Raw genomic sequence first — 13,479 nt, 5'->3', positions numbered from 1 at the left:
AGGAGTGGAGCATCCTGTCTCTCTGAGCCGTCTGCCCCCGAGAGTAGAGCTGTCGAGTCTGAGCTCACTTCCTCTTCCTCCCAGCATTCTGTTCTGTTTACTCCACCCACCTATGTTCTAAGCTATGAGCCCAAGCAGTTTGTTTATTACTTAACCAATGAAATCAACAGATTGATATATGACACTCCCACATACTTGCAGTTAACCTTGGTGAGAGATAAAATGATGTTGCTGCTATGAACTGAATTATGCCCCACAAATCCATATGCTAAAGCCCTAATATTTGGAGATAAATCCTTTAAATAAATGAAGAAGCATTAAAGAAAGGTTAAATGAAGTCCTGGGGGTAAAGCAATAATCCAATGATGGCTCTCCTTCCAGGAAGAGGGCAACGGAGCCACACATGGCAGAAAGGCTATGGAAGGATACATCAGCTGCCTCATGAAGAAAGGCCTCAGTGGAGCCTGAGCTGCTAACACCGTGACCACAACGATGAGAAAATAAACCTTTGTTTAAGCCATCCAGACCGTGTTGTTTTTGTTATGGCAACCTCAGCAGGCTTGGGACCCTACCCTAACCCTGACAAGTCAGAGCATGTAGTGACCCTGCGTAGGAAGACCTTTCAGGCACCATACTAGTCTCTCCTCACCAAGTATGCCAGGCCAGGCTTCCCCTAGGCCTGCATATCCTCACTACATCTTAATCCCTTCATCTCTCATACCTCACTGCTGGTGTAGGAGGTTCTTCTGTTCATGTGTTGCTTTTATCGGTTAGTGAATAAAGAAACTGCTTTGGGCCTGATAGGGCAGAACTTAGGTAGGCGGAGAAGACAGAACTGAATGCTGGGAAGAAGGGCAGAGTGAGAGAGGCCATGTATCTATCCTCTGACTGAGACAGACGCTAGCTAGAATCTTGCCAGTAAGCCACAGTCACATGGTGTTTCACAGATTAATAGAAATGGGTTAAATTAAGATGTAAGAATTAGCCAATAAGAAACTAAAGTTAATGGGCCAAGCAGTGTTTTAATGAATAGTTTTGTGTGTGGTGATTTTGGGAGCTAAGCTAGCCCGGTGGCAGGGCTGAACAAGTGGGCCCTCTCTCCCTGCAACATCCCTACGACAGCATCGCCTTCACTTCCTTTGCTGAAGTTTGGATCTTCAATGTTCCCCAGAAACCATGCTTCTTAGACTTGGCCACCAGCCTACTGTCCCACAGGGAGTAGGCAGAGCCTAAAGAGGTGGAGCCCAATGGGAGGAAGTGAGGTCACTGGCCATGTCCTTAGAGGGGATACTGGGACTCCAGTGGCTACCTCTTGGTTTACCAGCTGCCATTAGGCAAGGATTCTTCTGCCACACACCAAACATGAATAAACTGTGCAAGTATCTATGGGTTGGGAGTTCTCGAATGTGAGCAAAATGTTTGCCTGACTGGGCTTCTATCAGGTGTTTCTGCACATGTTCCGTGCATCTGACTGTCCTCACTTTCTCTCACCTGACGCCCCTTCCTTGATCCCTTGAAGAGCTCTGACTCTTCCAGTCTTCAAGACCACCAGAGCGTCTCCTCCCCACCTCAGCCAAACACGCCAGCGTGCAGCGGCTTCCCCTCTGCATCTTTCATGATGCCACCACAATCGTCCACCCGTAGCAGGAGCTACAGAGACAGGAGACCACTCATGTGATGACGAGATGCTCTGACGATGATCTGGAGTCTGCAGAGTCACCAGCTTAGGGAGGTTCCCCCCAACGTGACTGCTGTCCATACTTCTGCCAACTAGCTATAGACACAAGTCTTCCTGGAAACCCTTCAGCTTTAGTAAATTGCAAAACAAAACTCAGGAAATAAAAACACTGTATTTATTATATTTTATTACAAATACAAATCAAGGGCTAGGGATATAGCTCAGTGATAGAGCAGTGAACACTGTACATTCAAAAAACTCTGGGTTCAGTCCCCTGAACCCCCGAAAGACACACAGAAAACATAACTAAATATACAAGCCAGCACCAACTACCCAAAAAGAAACAGACATATGTGTGTTCACCAACCAACAAGCTTGGCAAACAACCAGTGTACAAAGTTCTGGTCAGGGTCACTATATAGGGATAATTGGTCGAGATCATGGGCCACTCAGCTGAACTCAATCTCTAGCCTTGTCCCACCCTGACATTCAGGCTGAGATCACCCTTCAAAGTTCCAACCTTCAAAACATAAAGCTGGTCTTTCTAGGGGGCTGGTCTCTATCCCGCAGCAAAGTTCAACAAATCCTCCTGTGCTCTGAGGTTCCGACATGAACAATACTGACATTTCTATTGGTTTTTTAAATTTTTTTATTTTATTATTATTTATGTATACAGTGTTCTGCCTGCATTATGCCTGCAGGCCAGAAGAGGGCACCAGATCTCATTACAGATGGTTGTGAGCTACCATGTAGTTGCTGGGAATTGAACTCAGGACCTCTGGAAGAACCTCTGAGCTATCTCTCCCGCCCCTTGACATTTCTATTGTTGAGGAAACCTCAAAGTTCCCTCTCAGGAACTGAGACAGCTGATTAAAATCTTAATAATTTTTAGAACGCTGGAGATGACTTGAGTCCCAGGAAATAAGGAGACCACATGCCCCTCATTAAGGTGGTCCCACGTTCCCACTGTAGCTTACTCCCTAGCCCTTACCACACATCACCCAACCAACCACTTAAGAGACAGAGGAGACATCAGCCTCCCCATCAACCCCAACAGTGCCCCAAATACCTGATGAACTACTGGACAGGCCCCCTATCAAACCCCTGCAGATTGGCTAGGTTGGCTAGAAGTCTCACATACCCCTCCCCAAGCTACCTGAGAAGTTTCTGCCAAAAGTGAATAGAGGAGGAGGGAGGGAATGTCCTAAAACCAACATTCTCCCGCCAGTGAAGCGCAGAGGGGAAAGAGAACCAACGTGAGAAGGCTTAGGGGTCTTTAATCTGAAAATCACAGGTTGAAATTTTCCTAACATTGGCTTCCCCAGTAAGGAAAGGTCTTCAGGGCGGACAGGGAATGCCCTCATAGTGCAATGGTACCCCAGCTCAGAGAGAGCCAAGCAAGAAGAGTGTGTGGTGGGCACCACAGTCTGCCCTTCGGAAAGCCCTCTACAGTGTTCCCCCAGTCCTCACACCTCACACCAGGGGCAGGAGGCAGAAACCCCATTTTACAGAGAATCTTGAGACTTAGAAAAGTTGTTCATAAGCAGGTCAGGCAGGGTGGTATATGCCTATAATCCCAGCATTTAGGCAGAAGATCACCACAAGTTTACTGCCAGGTCGGTCTTTAGAGAAAGTGCCAGGACAGCCACTACTACACAGTGAGACCGTGTCTCAAAATTCAGAAGGGAACAGGATATGGTGGCCTATCCTTTTAAATACAGCACTCAGGGCAGAGGTGGAAGATTTCTTACGCAGTTAAGGCTGGATCTTGTCTACACAATGAGTTACAGGCCAACACAATGAGACCTTGCTTCAAATTTTAAAAACAAACAACAATTAACAAAAATAAAACAGGAGTTTTAATTTTTTAAGACAGTAGTAGCTCTGTGTAGCTCTGGCTGTCCTGAAACTCACTGTGTAGACCAGGCTGGCCTTGAACTGAGATCCGCCTGCCTCTGCCTTCCAAGTGCTGGGTTTAAAGGTGTGTGCCACCACTGCCCAACTGACAGAGGTTAAAAAAAAAAAAGTTCACAGGCTTCATGGGGAAAGGGGAATGAAGATCTAGATCTTTCCTAGTCTGCCACATATATGTGTCCCTCGGATCCAACCTCGGTCTCCCTGAGGAAATTCACTTTTTATTGTTTGTTTCTGAGACAGAGCCTAACCTGACCCTCCTGTCTCTGAGTGCTGGGATTACAAGGGTATGCCAGGACACCTGGCTCAGAAGCTCACTCTCAATGTGATGTCTGTCCTGGTCCCTGGGAGGAGAGGAGAGAAGCTGGCTAGAGGCAAGTGTTCTGTAAGGATGAGTAGGGATCAAAGATTGCCCTCTGTTGGGGAGGGGGAGCTGTGGAGAGGTCAGACTCAATTGATCACACTTAATGCATGTGTGGAAACGTCACACTGAACCCCACTAATACGTACAATTAGTGTCAAAAAGTCTGAGGTAGATCAGTATGAGCTTTCCTAGTGTGTATGAGGCAGTGCCAAAAACAATGCCAATAAAAACAAAACAGGAAAGATTAAAATTATCTTTCCTCCAAAAGTTCAAATATGACCCCAGACATCCCTATCAAGGACCCTCTGCACACAGAGGTCCCCATGGAAATGGTGTGGCCAGCAAGTGCAGAGGCCCCCGCTCTGTGGACACTGATGTGGCCGGCGAGTGCAGAGGCCCCCCTCTGTGGACACTGATGTGGCCCGCGAGTGCAGAGGCCCCCCTCTGTGGACACTGATGTGGCCGGCGAGTGCAGAGGCCCCCCTCTGTGGACACTGAACAGAACAAGCCACTGGAGACGAAAGGGTGAGGCTCAAGGGAGGAGAGCTGCCCACCCTGCGCTCAGGGTCTGCCTAGCATTAGACAAAAGCCCAGAGTGCTGAACACGTTTCCTCCAACAGGGAGCCCGGCAAAGCCTGCGTGCAAGGTGATCTCTAAGGTGTGCTAGGCCTGGCTGAACACTCACTCGTTAGCAGAGGTAGGAGGCCCAACTCTTGGAGTCTTTCCCTGGCTGCCGCCTCCCAGCCCTTGTTGGCCTGTGGGCTTCGCGGAGAGGGATGCAGGAGCCCCTCCACCTGTACCTCTGGAGCCAGTCCAGCTAGAGCTCTTCGCGCCCGCTGTTCTGCCAGCCGCCCCACTCCCACTACCAGCCGCACCCCTAGCCGCTGCACCTGCCTGCGCAGGGCTGCTTCGCAGATCGCCAGTAGCTGCTCCCGCTGCTTGGCCGGCAGATCAGCAGGGGTGAGGTTTCGTCCACTGGGAGCCAAGAAGAGCAGAGGACACAGATTGTGGACAAAGCAATGCCGGAAGAAGACTTGGGGCTGTCCACAGAGGGCCCGGAAAAGGCCCCAGAATCGGGCTCCGCTCACCTCTGACTGTGTGCACTCCAGTCCCAACACTGGTCGCTTAGGGTGCTCTTGGGGAGGGGTCAGCACAGAGCCCCCAATGCCCAACCAGTCCCGGACCACATTCACTTCCCCAAAAGGTACCTGTGGGGGAAGGAGAGAGAGACACAAGGTGATTCCAGCTGGAGATGGTCAGGCTGTCATCCACCTTCACCATCGAGTCTGTGAGGGACTCCCAGCCCTGTGGTTTGCCCCGTCCATGTTTCCTCCAGTTTTCCCACTGTGAACTGTGACCAGCAAAACCCATGTGCCTCTACTTTCTCCTGGCACTAGGACCACATACAGGCAGAACACTGGGACATTTGCCAGACAGGAGGCATGATTCGAATACTGGTGAAGACAGATCTCCTGAAACAGAAAGCTGGCCAGGGTGAAAGGAGACAAGCCAGGCTGAGCACTGATCTCTGGGTGCCCTCCCAGCCCAGGCCCCAGGCTGTCATTCCCATCGATCATCACTTGGCTGGGGTCAATAAAAGCGATTGAGCCTTCTGCCCTGGGGCTTCTTTACCTCCTCCACCTGTAATGCAGCCTACTGAAACAGTCACTCACCCAGATCCCTAAGGAAAAGCAGGCTGGCCTGTGCCTGACGCTGTTAGGAACTTTTCGGAGACCCAGGGGCTGCCACCAGGATGGCCAACAGTTCCTATCCCCCCATCCTGCCCACAGTCAGTGTTCTGGGAGGATCCAGCAGCCCTAGCCTCTCTCCTGACTCCAACCACTCTAGGGACAAGGGAGATCCGGCAAGGTAAGGTACAGGGCAGGATGGCGGAAGGGAAGATTCTCAGAGGCAATTAGTGGAGTGCTCACAGAGGAAACGGGACTGCCATTAATGTGCTTGGTTAACTATGAACAGAGAAGCAAGGGGAGTGCTTGAGACCACAGGAGCCGATATATGCTCTGCAGGAGAGGGAGTGGGTGGCCCACCCACCTCCCAGCCAATTCTAGGTTCTTCCTCTACAACAGGCCCAGGCAAACCTCCACCTCTGAACCGCCCACCAGAGGAAGCCAGGCCTTTACCCCAGTCTGGGCCATGCCAAACGGCCCTGGGTTCATGCCCAGGAAGAGCACTTCCTTGGGACCTTGGCAGTAGCGGGTCACGTAGTTGCGGTGCGGCTCCCAAGCATAATCCACTGGGTTATAAATGACACCCACGGGCTCTGGAAACTGCAGCTGGTGAAGCTCGGCATTGAGCTGAAGCTCCTCCTCCAAGAAGCCCTCAGCCAAGCTTGGAGCGCAAGGCAGAGGCTCCATCAGAGCACCTGCAGGTTCATGGGTAGGCCCAGGCAGGAAAGTAGGGGACACAGCCATGCCACTGTTACCTGGAAAAGAAATGGACAGAGTTTCCTTCAGGCTCACCCCTGAGGGAATCTGGGATTCTCATTGGGATCTGTACTAGCTAGCGGTTCTCACTGTCTCGGAAGCTCTGTCAGTTACTACAAGCTCACTCAGGTTCCCACTTCCAGAGTCCTCCTTTTTCTGATACTTCAAGCATCCTACATTAGCTACTTGTCTCACTGCAACAAAGTAGCTACAACAGCCACTGAAGGAAGGGAGGGTTCATCTCAGCTCTCAGAAAGTACAGTCCATCATGGCTGAAGGAGCATAAAGTGGTTGATCACACTGCAGTCATAGTCAAAACTCAGAAAGTGATGAATGCCTATATCCAACTAGATCTCTCCCTCTCCCCCTCCCCCCATCTCTCGATGCACTGGCCAGGCTGGCCTTGAACTCAAGAGTTCCTCCTGATTCTACCTGTGACTAAAGGTGTCTATTACCACACCTGACTAGAACTCTCCTTTTTATGCTGTGCTAGTTTGTTTTTATGTCAGCTTGATACAAGTTAAAGTCATGCTGAAGATGGATCCTCAGTTTGAGAAAATGCCCCGCCAGACCGACCTGTGGGCAAGCCTGTGCTGCATTTTCTTGATCAATGACTGATGTGGGAGGGCTCAGCTCACTACAGGCAGTGCCACCTCGGGGCTGTTGATCCCAAGAGCTATAAGAAAGCAGACTGAGTCGGGTAGTGGTGACGTGTGCTTTTAATCCCAGCACTCCAGGAGGCAGAGGTAGGTGGATGTGAGTTCGAGGCCAGCCTGGTCTACAAGAGCTAGTTCCAGGACAGGTTCCAAAACTACAGTGAAACCCTGTTTCGAAAAACAATGGAGAAAGAGAGAGAAAGAGAGAGAAAGAGAGAGAGAGAGAGAGAGAGAGAGAGAGAGAGAGAGAGAGAACAGATGAATGGGCTGGAGAGATGGCTCAGCACTTAAGAGCACTGACTGCTCTTCTAGAGACCCAAGTTCAATTCCCAGCAACCACATGGGAGCTCACGACTGGCTGAAACTCCAGGATCTAACACTCTCACACATGCAGGCAAAACACCAATGTACACAAAATAAAAATAATAAAAAAAATTCATCTTAAAAAAAAGAAATCCTGAACATGTATCTATGGTATGGTGTACATATAAAAGAAAGAAAGAGGGCTGGAGAGATGGCTCAGAGGTTAAGAGCACTGACTGCTCTTCCAGAGGTCCTGAGTTCAATTCCCAGCAACCACATGGTGGCTCACAGACATCTATGAGATCTGGTACCCTCTTCTGGCATGCAGGCATACATGGAAAGAATGTTGTACACATAATAAATAAATAAATCTTAAAAAAAAAAAAAGGAGCTGGGCAATGGTGGCGCACGCCTTTAATCCCAGCACTCGGGAGGCAGAGGCAGGCGGATCTCTGTGAGTTCGAGACCAGCCTGGTCTACAGAGCTAGTTCCAGGACAGGCTCCAAAGCCACAGAGAAACCCTGTCTCGAAAAACCAAAAAAAAAAAAAAAAAAAAAAAAAAAAAAAAAAGGAAGCAAGCAAGCCATAGGAACAACCCAGTAAGGATGACCCCTCCATGATTCCTGCTTCAGTTCCTGCCACTAGGTTCCTATACTGAGTTCCTGTCCTGACCTTGGATAATGTGAAACACCAAGTTAAAACAAACACTTTCCTCCCCTACTTGCTTTTGGTAATGGTGTTTTATCCCAACAACAGAAAGGATAGGACAGCCCACGGCCCCATGGAATGGTACCACACTCTAAGGTTAGGGCCTCTCACCTCAGTTAGAAACCCCTTCAGACTGTCCAGAGATTCATCTTCAATGTGATGTTGAAGTCAAGTTGGTAATGTCATAATAGCACCCCATCCCAAACCTTTCATCAGATGAGGCCTGAGCCACCGGCTCTCGGGCCATGCGGAACACACAGCATGTTTCTTTCTCCATTTCTCCTTTCTGCCTCTCTCCTGAGGGTTAAACCTGAGTTCTCGCCATGCTAGGCAAGCGCTTTACCACTAATCTACAGTCCTAAACCCTTTTTCATTTAGATGGTGAGTGATACATCTCACTAAGTTACTCAAGCTGTAGTCTAGGTTGGCCCTGAACTTGTGATCCTGTTGCCTCAGCCTCTGGAATAAGAATAAGGAACTCAGCCCACAAAAAAACAGGCACAGCTACTTAATAGATTTCTTTTCTCTTTTTGGGGGGTTAGGTACATTTCTTTTCTTTAAAAAAATTTTTTTTTGTTCCAAGCGTGGTGTTAATGCCTACAATCCTAGCACATCTCTGTGAGTTTGAGGCCAGCCTTGTCTACATAGCTAGTGCTATGTAGACTGTCTAAAGGGGGGAGAAGGGGGAAGGAGGGAGGGAGAGAGAGAGAGAGAGAGAGAGAGAGAGAGAGAGAGAGAGAGAGAGAGCGCCAACCACATGCCTTTAATCCCAACACTCAGGAGGCAGAGACAAGCGGATCTCTGAGTCTGAGGTCAGCCTGGTCTACAGAGTGAGTTCCAGGACAGTCAAAGCTACACAGAGAAACTGTCTCGGGAAAAAGAAAAAAATCAACCACCAACCCCCAGAGAAGAAAAAAATTTATCTTCGTGTGTGTGTGTGTGTGTGTGTGTGTGTGAGAGAGAGAGAGAGAGAGAGAGAGAGAGAGAGAGAGAGAGAGAGAGAGAGAGAAACTGGAGCTGGAAGCTGTGCGCTTAGGTGGGTACTGGGCACTAGACTGGTTCTCTGCAAAAGCAGTATGTGCTCTTAACCACAAGGTCAAATCTCTGGCCTTTTCCTTATTATTTATTGAGATAGGGTCACACGTAACCCAGATTAGTCTCAAACTTGCTATGTAGCTGATAAAGGTCATAAACTCCTGATCCTCCTGCCTCCACTTCTTTTTTGTTGTTGTTGTTGTTTGTTTGTTTGGGGCTTTAGTCTTATTTTTTAGAGACAGGGTTTCTCTGTGTAGTCCTGATTGTCCTGGAATTCACTCTGTAGATCAGGTTGGCCTCAAAATCACAGAGATCCGCCTGCCTCTGCCTCCGAGTACTGGGATTAAAGACATGCACCACCACTGCCTGGTTCTGGCAAACATATAAAACTCTATCTATTTTTATGCATGTGTTTAGAATACATGAGTTGTAACACATCTATGGAAGACAATTCACAGACGCCTGTTGTCATTGTCCACCATGTGGATCCCAGGGACTGAACTCAGAGGCTTGGTGACAGGCACCTTTACCTCCTGAGCCGTTTCGCTGGCTCACCTCCATTTCTTAGGCGCTGGGATTAGAGCCTGAACCAGGCCCAGCTACACTGTCAGGACACATCTCCTGGCATCCTTTCTCTCCAATGACATCTGTAACGAGCCAGTCCGTCCAGGATGAGCATGTCCTGGAAATGTTGCACTGACGAATGAGATGCAGGTGCATGGTCACAGCCCAGAGACTTGGGAGGGCTAATTACAGCAGCTTCCAGGTGGTGAGCAATTGCTCTCCACCAGGTACGCCCCATTGATCTTCATAACAACCCCATGAGCTGGGTAATATTGCTCCCACGTTGCAAGCCAGGAGACTGAGGCTTAACAAGATCCAGAAGGTTGCCGAGGGTCACAGTTACCAGGTAATGAAGTTGGGATTTGAACCCACACTATCTGACGCAAAGCCACGCTCTTAACCACCCACACCATCTTGCCTTAGACGGTTTGATCAGCCACCCCACTAATTCTACAAGTCCCTAACCCCAGCCCAGCTTCTTTCCCACACTCAAGAATCCTCAGAGGTGAACAGGATGATTATCAGACTCTGAACAGACTCTTCGAAGCTATGCAGCCACTGCCAGAACCTCTGGTTTTCACATCTGAACGTTAAGGATAATAATACCCACTTCATAAAGTTGTATTTGAATGGGAAGAGAGAAAGAAATGCAGCAGCCTTCTAAACCAGAACCCTGTCCTCACTTCTACGTACAACCAGTGCTTGTACCTAGACATTTCACTCACTTTCAAAATGCTTCTCCCACCCCAACTCCCAAAACTGCTACAGGCCATTTTCAGAAACCCAACCAATTATGACTGAGTTAGCCAGGACATCAGCCAGCAGTCAAGAAGGTGACCCACATCCAGTTCAAACTCATCCTTCAAGATGCAGCTCAAACCATCTCCTTCAGCGCACAGAGACATTCTCAGAGCGCGGCCCCACCCTACAAGCTAGGATTATAAAATGATGAAGGTTTGGTCCCCAGCCAATGGCACTATTGAGACAGCTGAGTAAACAAGGAAGCTAATCTAATGAAGGAAGCAGGACCTGGGGGGGGGGTTGTCTCCGGAGGGTCTGTCCTGTCTCTCTCCCTCCCTCCTGCCCCCCCCTGCTTCCTGGCTGACATAAAATGAGCAGATTTGCCCTACACCTACCTTTCCCCCATGATGCCCACCTCAGCACAGACCTGGAGCCATGAGAGAGAGGCCAAACAGCCAGAGAATGGAGCCTCTGCATTGTGAGCCAAAATCTACCTTTTCTCTCTGGTGCTGTTCTTCCCAGGTATCTATCACAGCAATGAACTGCCTGGCATACCACACACAGGAAGTTGGCTGTGAAGCCAAGATATATGTATCTTGAACAAAGCAATTCACAATGCCCTGGTGAAGGTTGAGAGTCATTGGCCTCCCCAGCCAGAGGAAGGGAGACCAGGAGCCTGGCTCTATTCAATTCCTTGCTGCACCTAAAAGGTCCTGGATCTCAGGTATTCAGTAGCCCCTGCCTGGCTCTACCCACTTCCACTTTGTTGATCTTGTTTAAAGCTACCTTCCAATAATGCATTTTTGCCTCTCCCATGTTAGAGTGGAGCCCTGGGGCCAAGCAAGCACTTTACCACTGAGCTGCCCCATCCCCAATGAGCTGTTCCCGATGGGCTCCTCTCACCACCCCACAAACCCAGTGTGGGAGAACGAGCCCGGCCTATGAACAGGGTAGGCAGGTACTTGATCCCTAAGCTGCACCTTGAGCCAACTCTCTTCTTCTTCATTTTTTGTTTGTTTTATCAAGACAGGGTTTCTCTGTGTAAACTATCCTGGCTGTTCTGAAACTCGCTCTCTTAGACCAGGCTGGCCTCGAACTCACAGAGACCCACCTGCCCCTGCTTCCTGAGTGCTGGATTAAAGGCGAGCACCACCACCCGGCTGTACTTTAATTTTACGTTATAAGTTTTGGGAAACGGCTTGGCTGTCTTGAAACTCAAGATGGAGACCAGACTAACCTCACACTGTGACAGTCTTCCTGCCTCCAGCTCCTAAGTGCTGGGAACCTGCTTGCGTCACCATCAACCAGGCCTGAAGTCTGGAACTGAGTTGTGCAGACAGGCATCCAGGATATTCTGGAAAGCTGAAAATGGTGATGTGAACTGTGCTTTCGGGGACCTTGCTTTGCACTTCCCTATGCAGAACCAGTACTAGAAAAAGCAGCACTCAGGTGCTGAAGACAGCACGGATGGGCACACACAAAGTGACAAGACCTCATTCTCACTGTTCAGTTTTCAAAGCCCGGTCCTATCACAGCCTAAGTCACCTAACTTGAATTCTACCCCTGGCTGTTCTCTCCCTTAACTTTATTTATTTGTTTATTTATTTATTATTTATTGGGCAGAGCAGGCATCCACAGCACACGTGTGGTCAGAGACAACTTTGGAGAGCTGGTTTACTTCTACAGTCAAGGGTCTGAGGATTGAACTCAGGTCATCAGGTGTGACGGCAAGCGCCCTACCAGCTGAGCCATCTCAGAAGGTTCTCTTGTACAAGTCATTTAGGCTCTTCATATTCCATCTCCTACCACCAGCTGTTAACCTGTTTGTCTTTTAGATATGTATGAGTTCCTACGTGTCAGTCTCTTGCTGGAAGAAGAAATCCAAATTGAATAAATTTCAAGTAAGACAGGCTGTGGGTAAACCATGAACTAAAAAGATGGACAAGCAAGCTGACACACAGTATAACCTGAGCTTTCCTATCCCAGACAAAACACTCCTGGAGCGCTAACAGGAAGCCCAGCAGTCCCACCCAAAGTCACCATCCGCTCAATGGGCTGATGCTGCAAGTCAGTGGAGGGCTCACCTAGCATACACGAAGCCTTGGGGTTCAATCCCCCAGCATAAGCAAGGTTTGAAGCTACATCCCTATAGGTTCAGCACTCAGGAAGTAGAGACAGAAAGATCAGATCGGGAGTATCCTCCTGTAGCAAGGGTGTGGACAGTTTGAACTACATGTAATTTTTTTTCTCAAAAAGTCAAAACCCAGATGCTCAGGACGTGTCAGCCATTTCAAATTACATTTAAAAGCAGCTGGCGACCCTGAGATATATGTGGTCAAGGATAAACTTCATACTCAGATCCGGTTTATCTGATATTAACTCCAAGAAGTTTAATAGAATCCAAGCCACAGTGGGCTAGAGAGATGGCTCAGCTGTTAAGAACACTGGTAGCTCTTCCAAAGGCCTTGAGTTCAATTCCCAGCACCCACAAAGCGGCTCACAACAGTTTAACCGAGTCCTATAGGATCCAATGCCCTCTTTCATGTGCAGATGTACATGCAAACAGAACACCCAAATGTATAAGTTATATAAATAAATAAACCTAAAATAAAAACAAGAACCCAAGCCACTAGTTAGCCCCTGCTCCTTATAGGCTCTCCAGGAATCCACGGGATTTAAACCAAAATTAACAGCGCAGCAGGGCTCATTGGGGTCCCCTTAGACCTCGGCGCCGTAGCTCAACCAACCCTCCCGAGCCCGCGAGCCCCTCCGCCCTGCGCTGAGATCCAGCCCCCTACTTCCTTACCTGCCGCAGCTCCCCATGCAGCTTCCGCTTCCCGTCTTCGTCCCGGCGCAAAGGACACTGGAAGTCGTAGTCAACAGCATTTAAATTAGAAGAATGGCTAGTAGCGTCCGCTTCCGCCGGAAATGCCCAAATCACCGGAAAACTCGATGAGTTTTCCACAGGTCGCTGGGGATTGTAGTTTAATAGTGCGATTTAAATCCAAGATGTCTTGGAAGTTAAAGGTCACTTCATTCACAACAATCTGGACTCTCCAGCCTAATCCCTCA

General features: G+C 49.0%; 1 protein-coding gene across 1 annotated transcript; it reads right to left on the bottom strand.

The window, feature by feature from the left end:
- Positions 1-1,857: 1,857 nt before the first annotated feature.
- Smug1 (single-strand-selective monofunctional uracil-DNA glycosylase 1) lies at positions 1,858-13,248 on the bottom strand. The gene is made up of 3 exons (XM_005353788.3): positions 13,214-13,248; positions 6,098-6,399; positions 1,858-5,164 (listed from the first exon to the last, which is right to left on the bottom strand). The coding sequence occupies exons 2-3, from the start codon at positions 6,386-6,388 to the stop codon at positions 4,610-4,612; spliced, it is 846 nt and encodes a 281-aa protein (XP_005353845.1). The 5' UTR covers positions 6,389-6,399; positions 13,214-13,248; the 3' UTR covers positions 1,858-4,609.
- Positions 13,249-13,479: the final 231 nt, after the last annotated feature.

This window comes from Microtus ochrogaster, chromosome 15 (genome assembly GCF_000317375.1).
Source record: "Microtus ochrogaster isolate Prairie Vole_2 chromosome 15, MicOch1.0, whole genome shotgun sequence".
Taxonomy (NCBI): Eukaryota; Metazoa; Chordata; class Mammalia; order Rodentia; family Cricetidae; genus Microtus; species Microtus ochrogaster.
The sequence above is the reverse complement of the archived record's forward strand: the minus strand, read 5'-3'. Positions and strand labels throughout refer to the sequence as shown.

What these genes read in the sequence shown, in the direction of transcription:
- Smug1 (XM_005353788.3), bottom strand. Translation starts at nt 6,388, where the DNA reads ATGGCTGTGTCCCCTACTTTCCTGCCTGGGCCTACCCATGAACCTGCA. An exon ending in TTGGCATGGCCCAGACTGGG is followed by an intron (nt 5,165 to 6,097) that starts GTAAAGGCCTGG and finishes CTTCCCCCACAG; the next exon opens with GTACCTTTTGGGGAAGTGAA.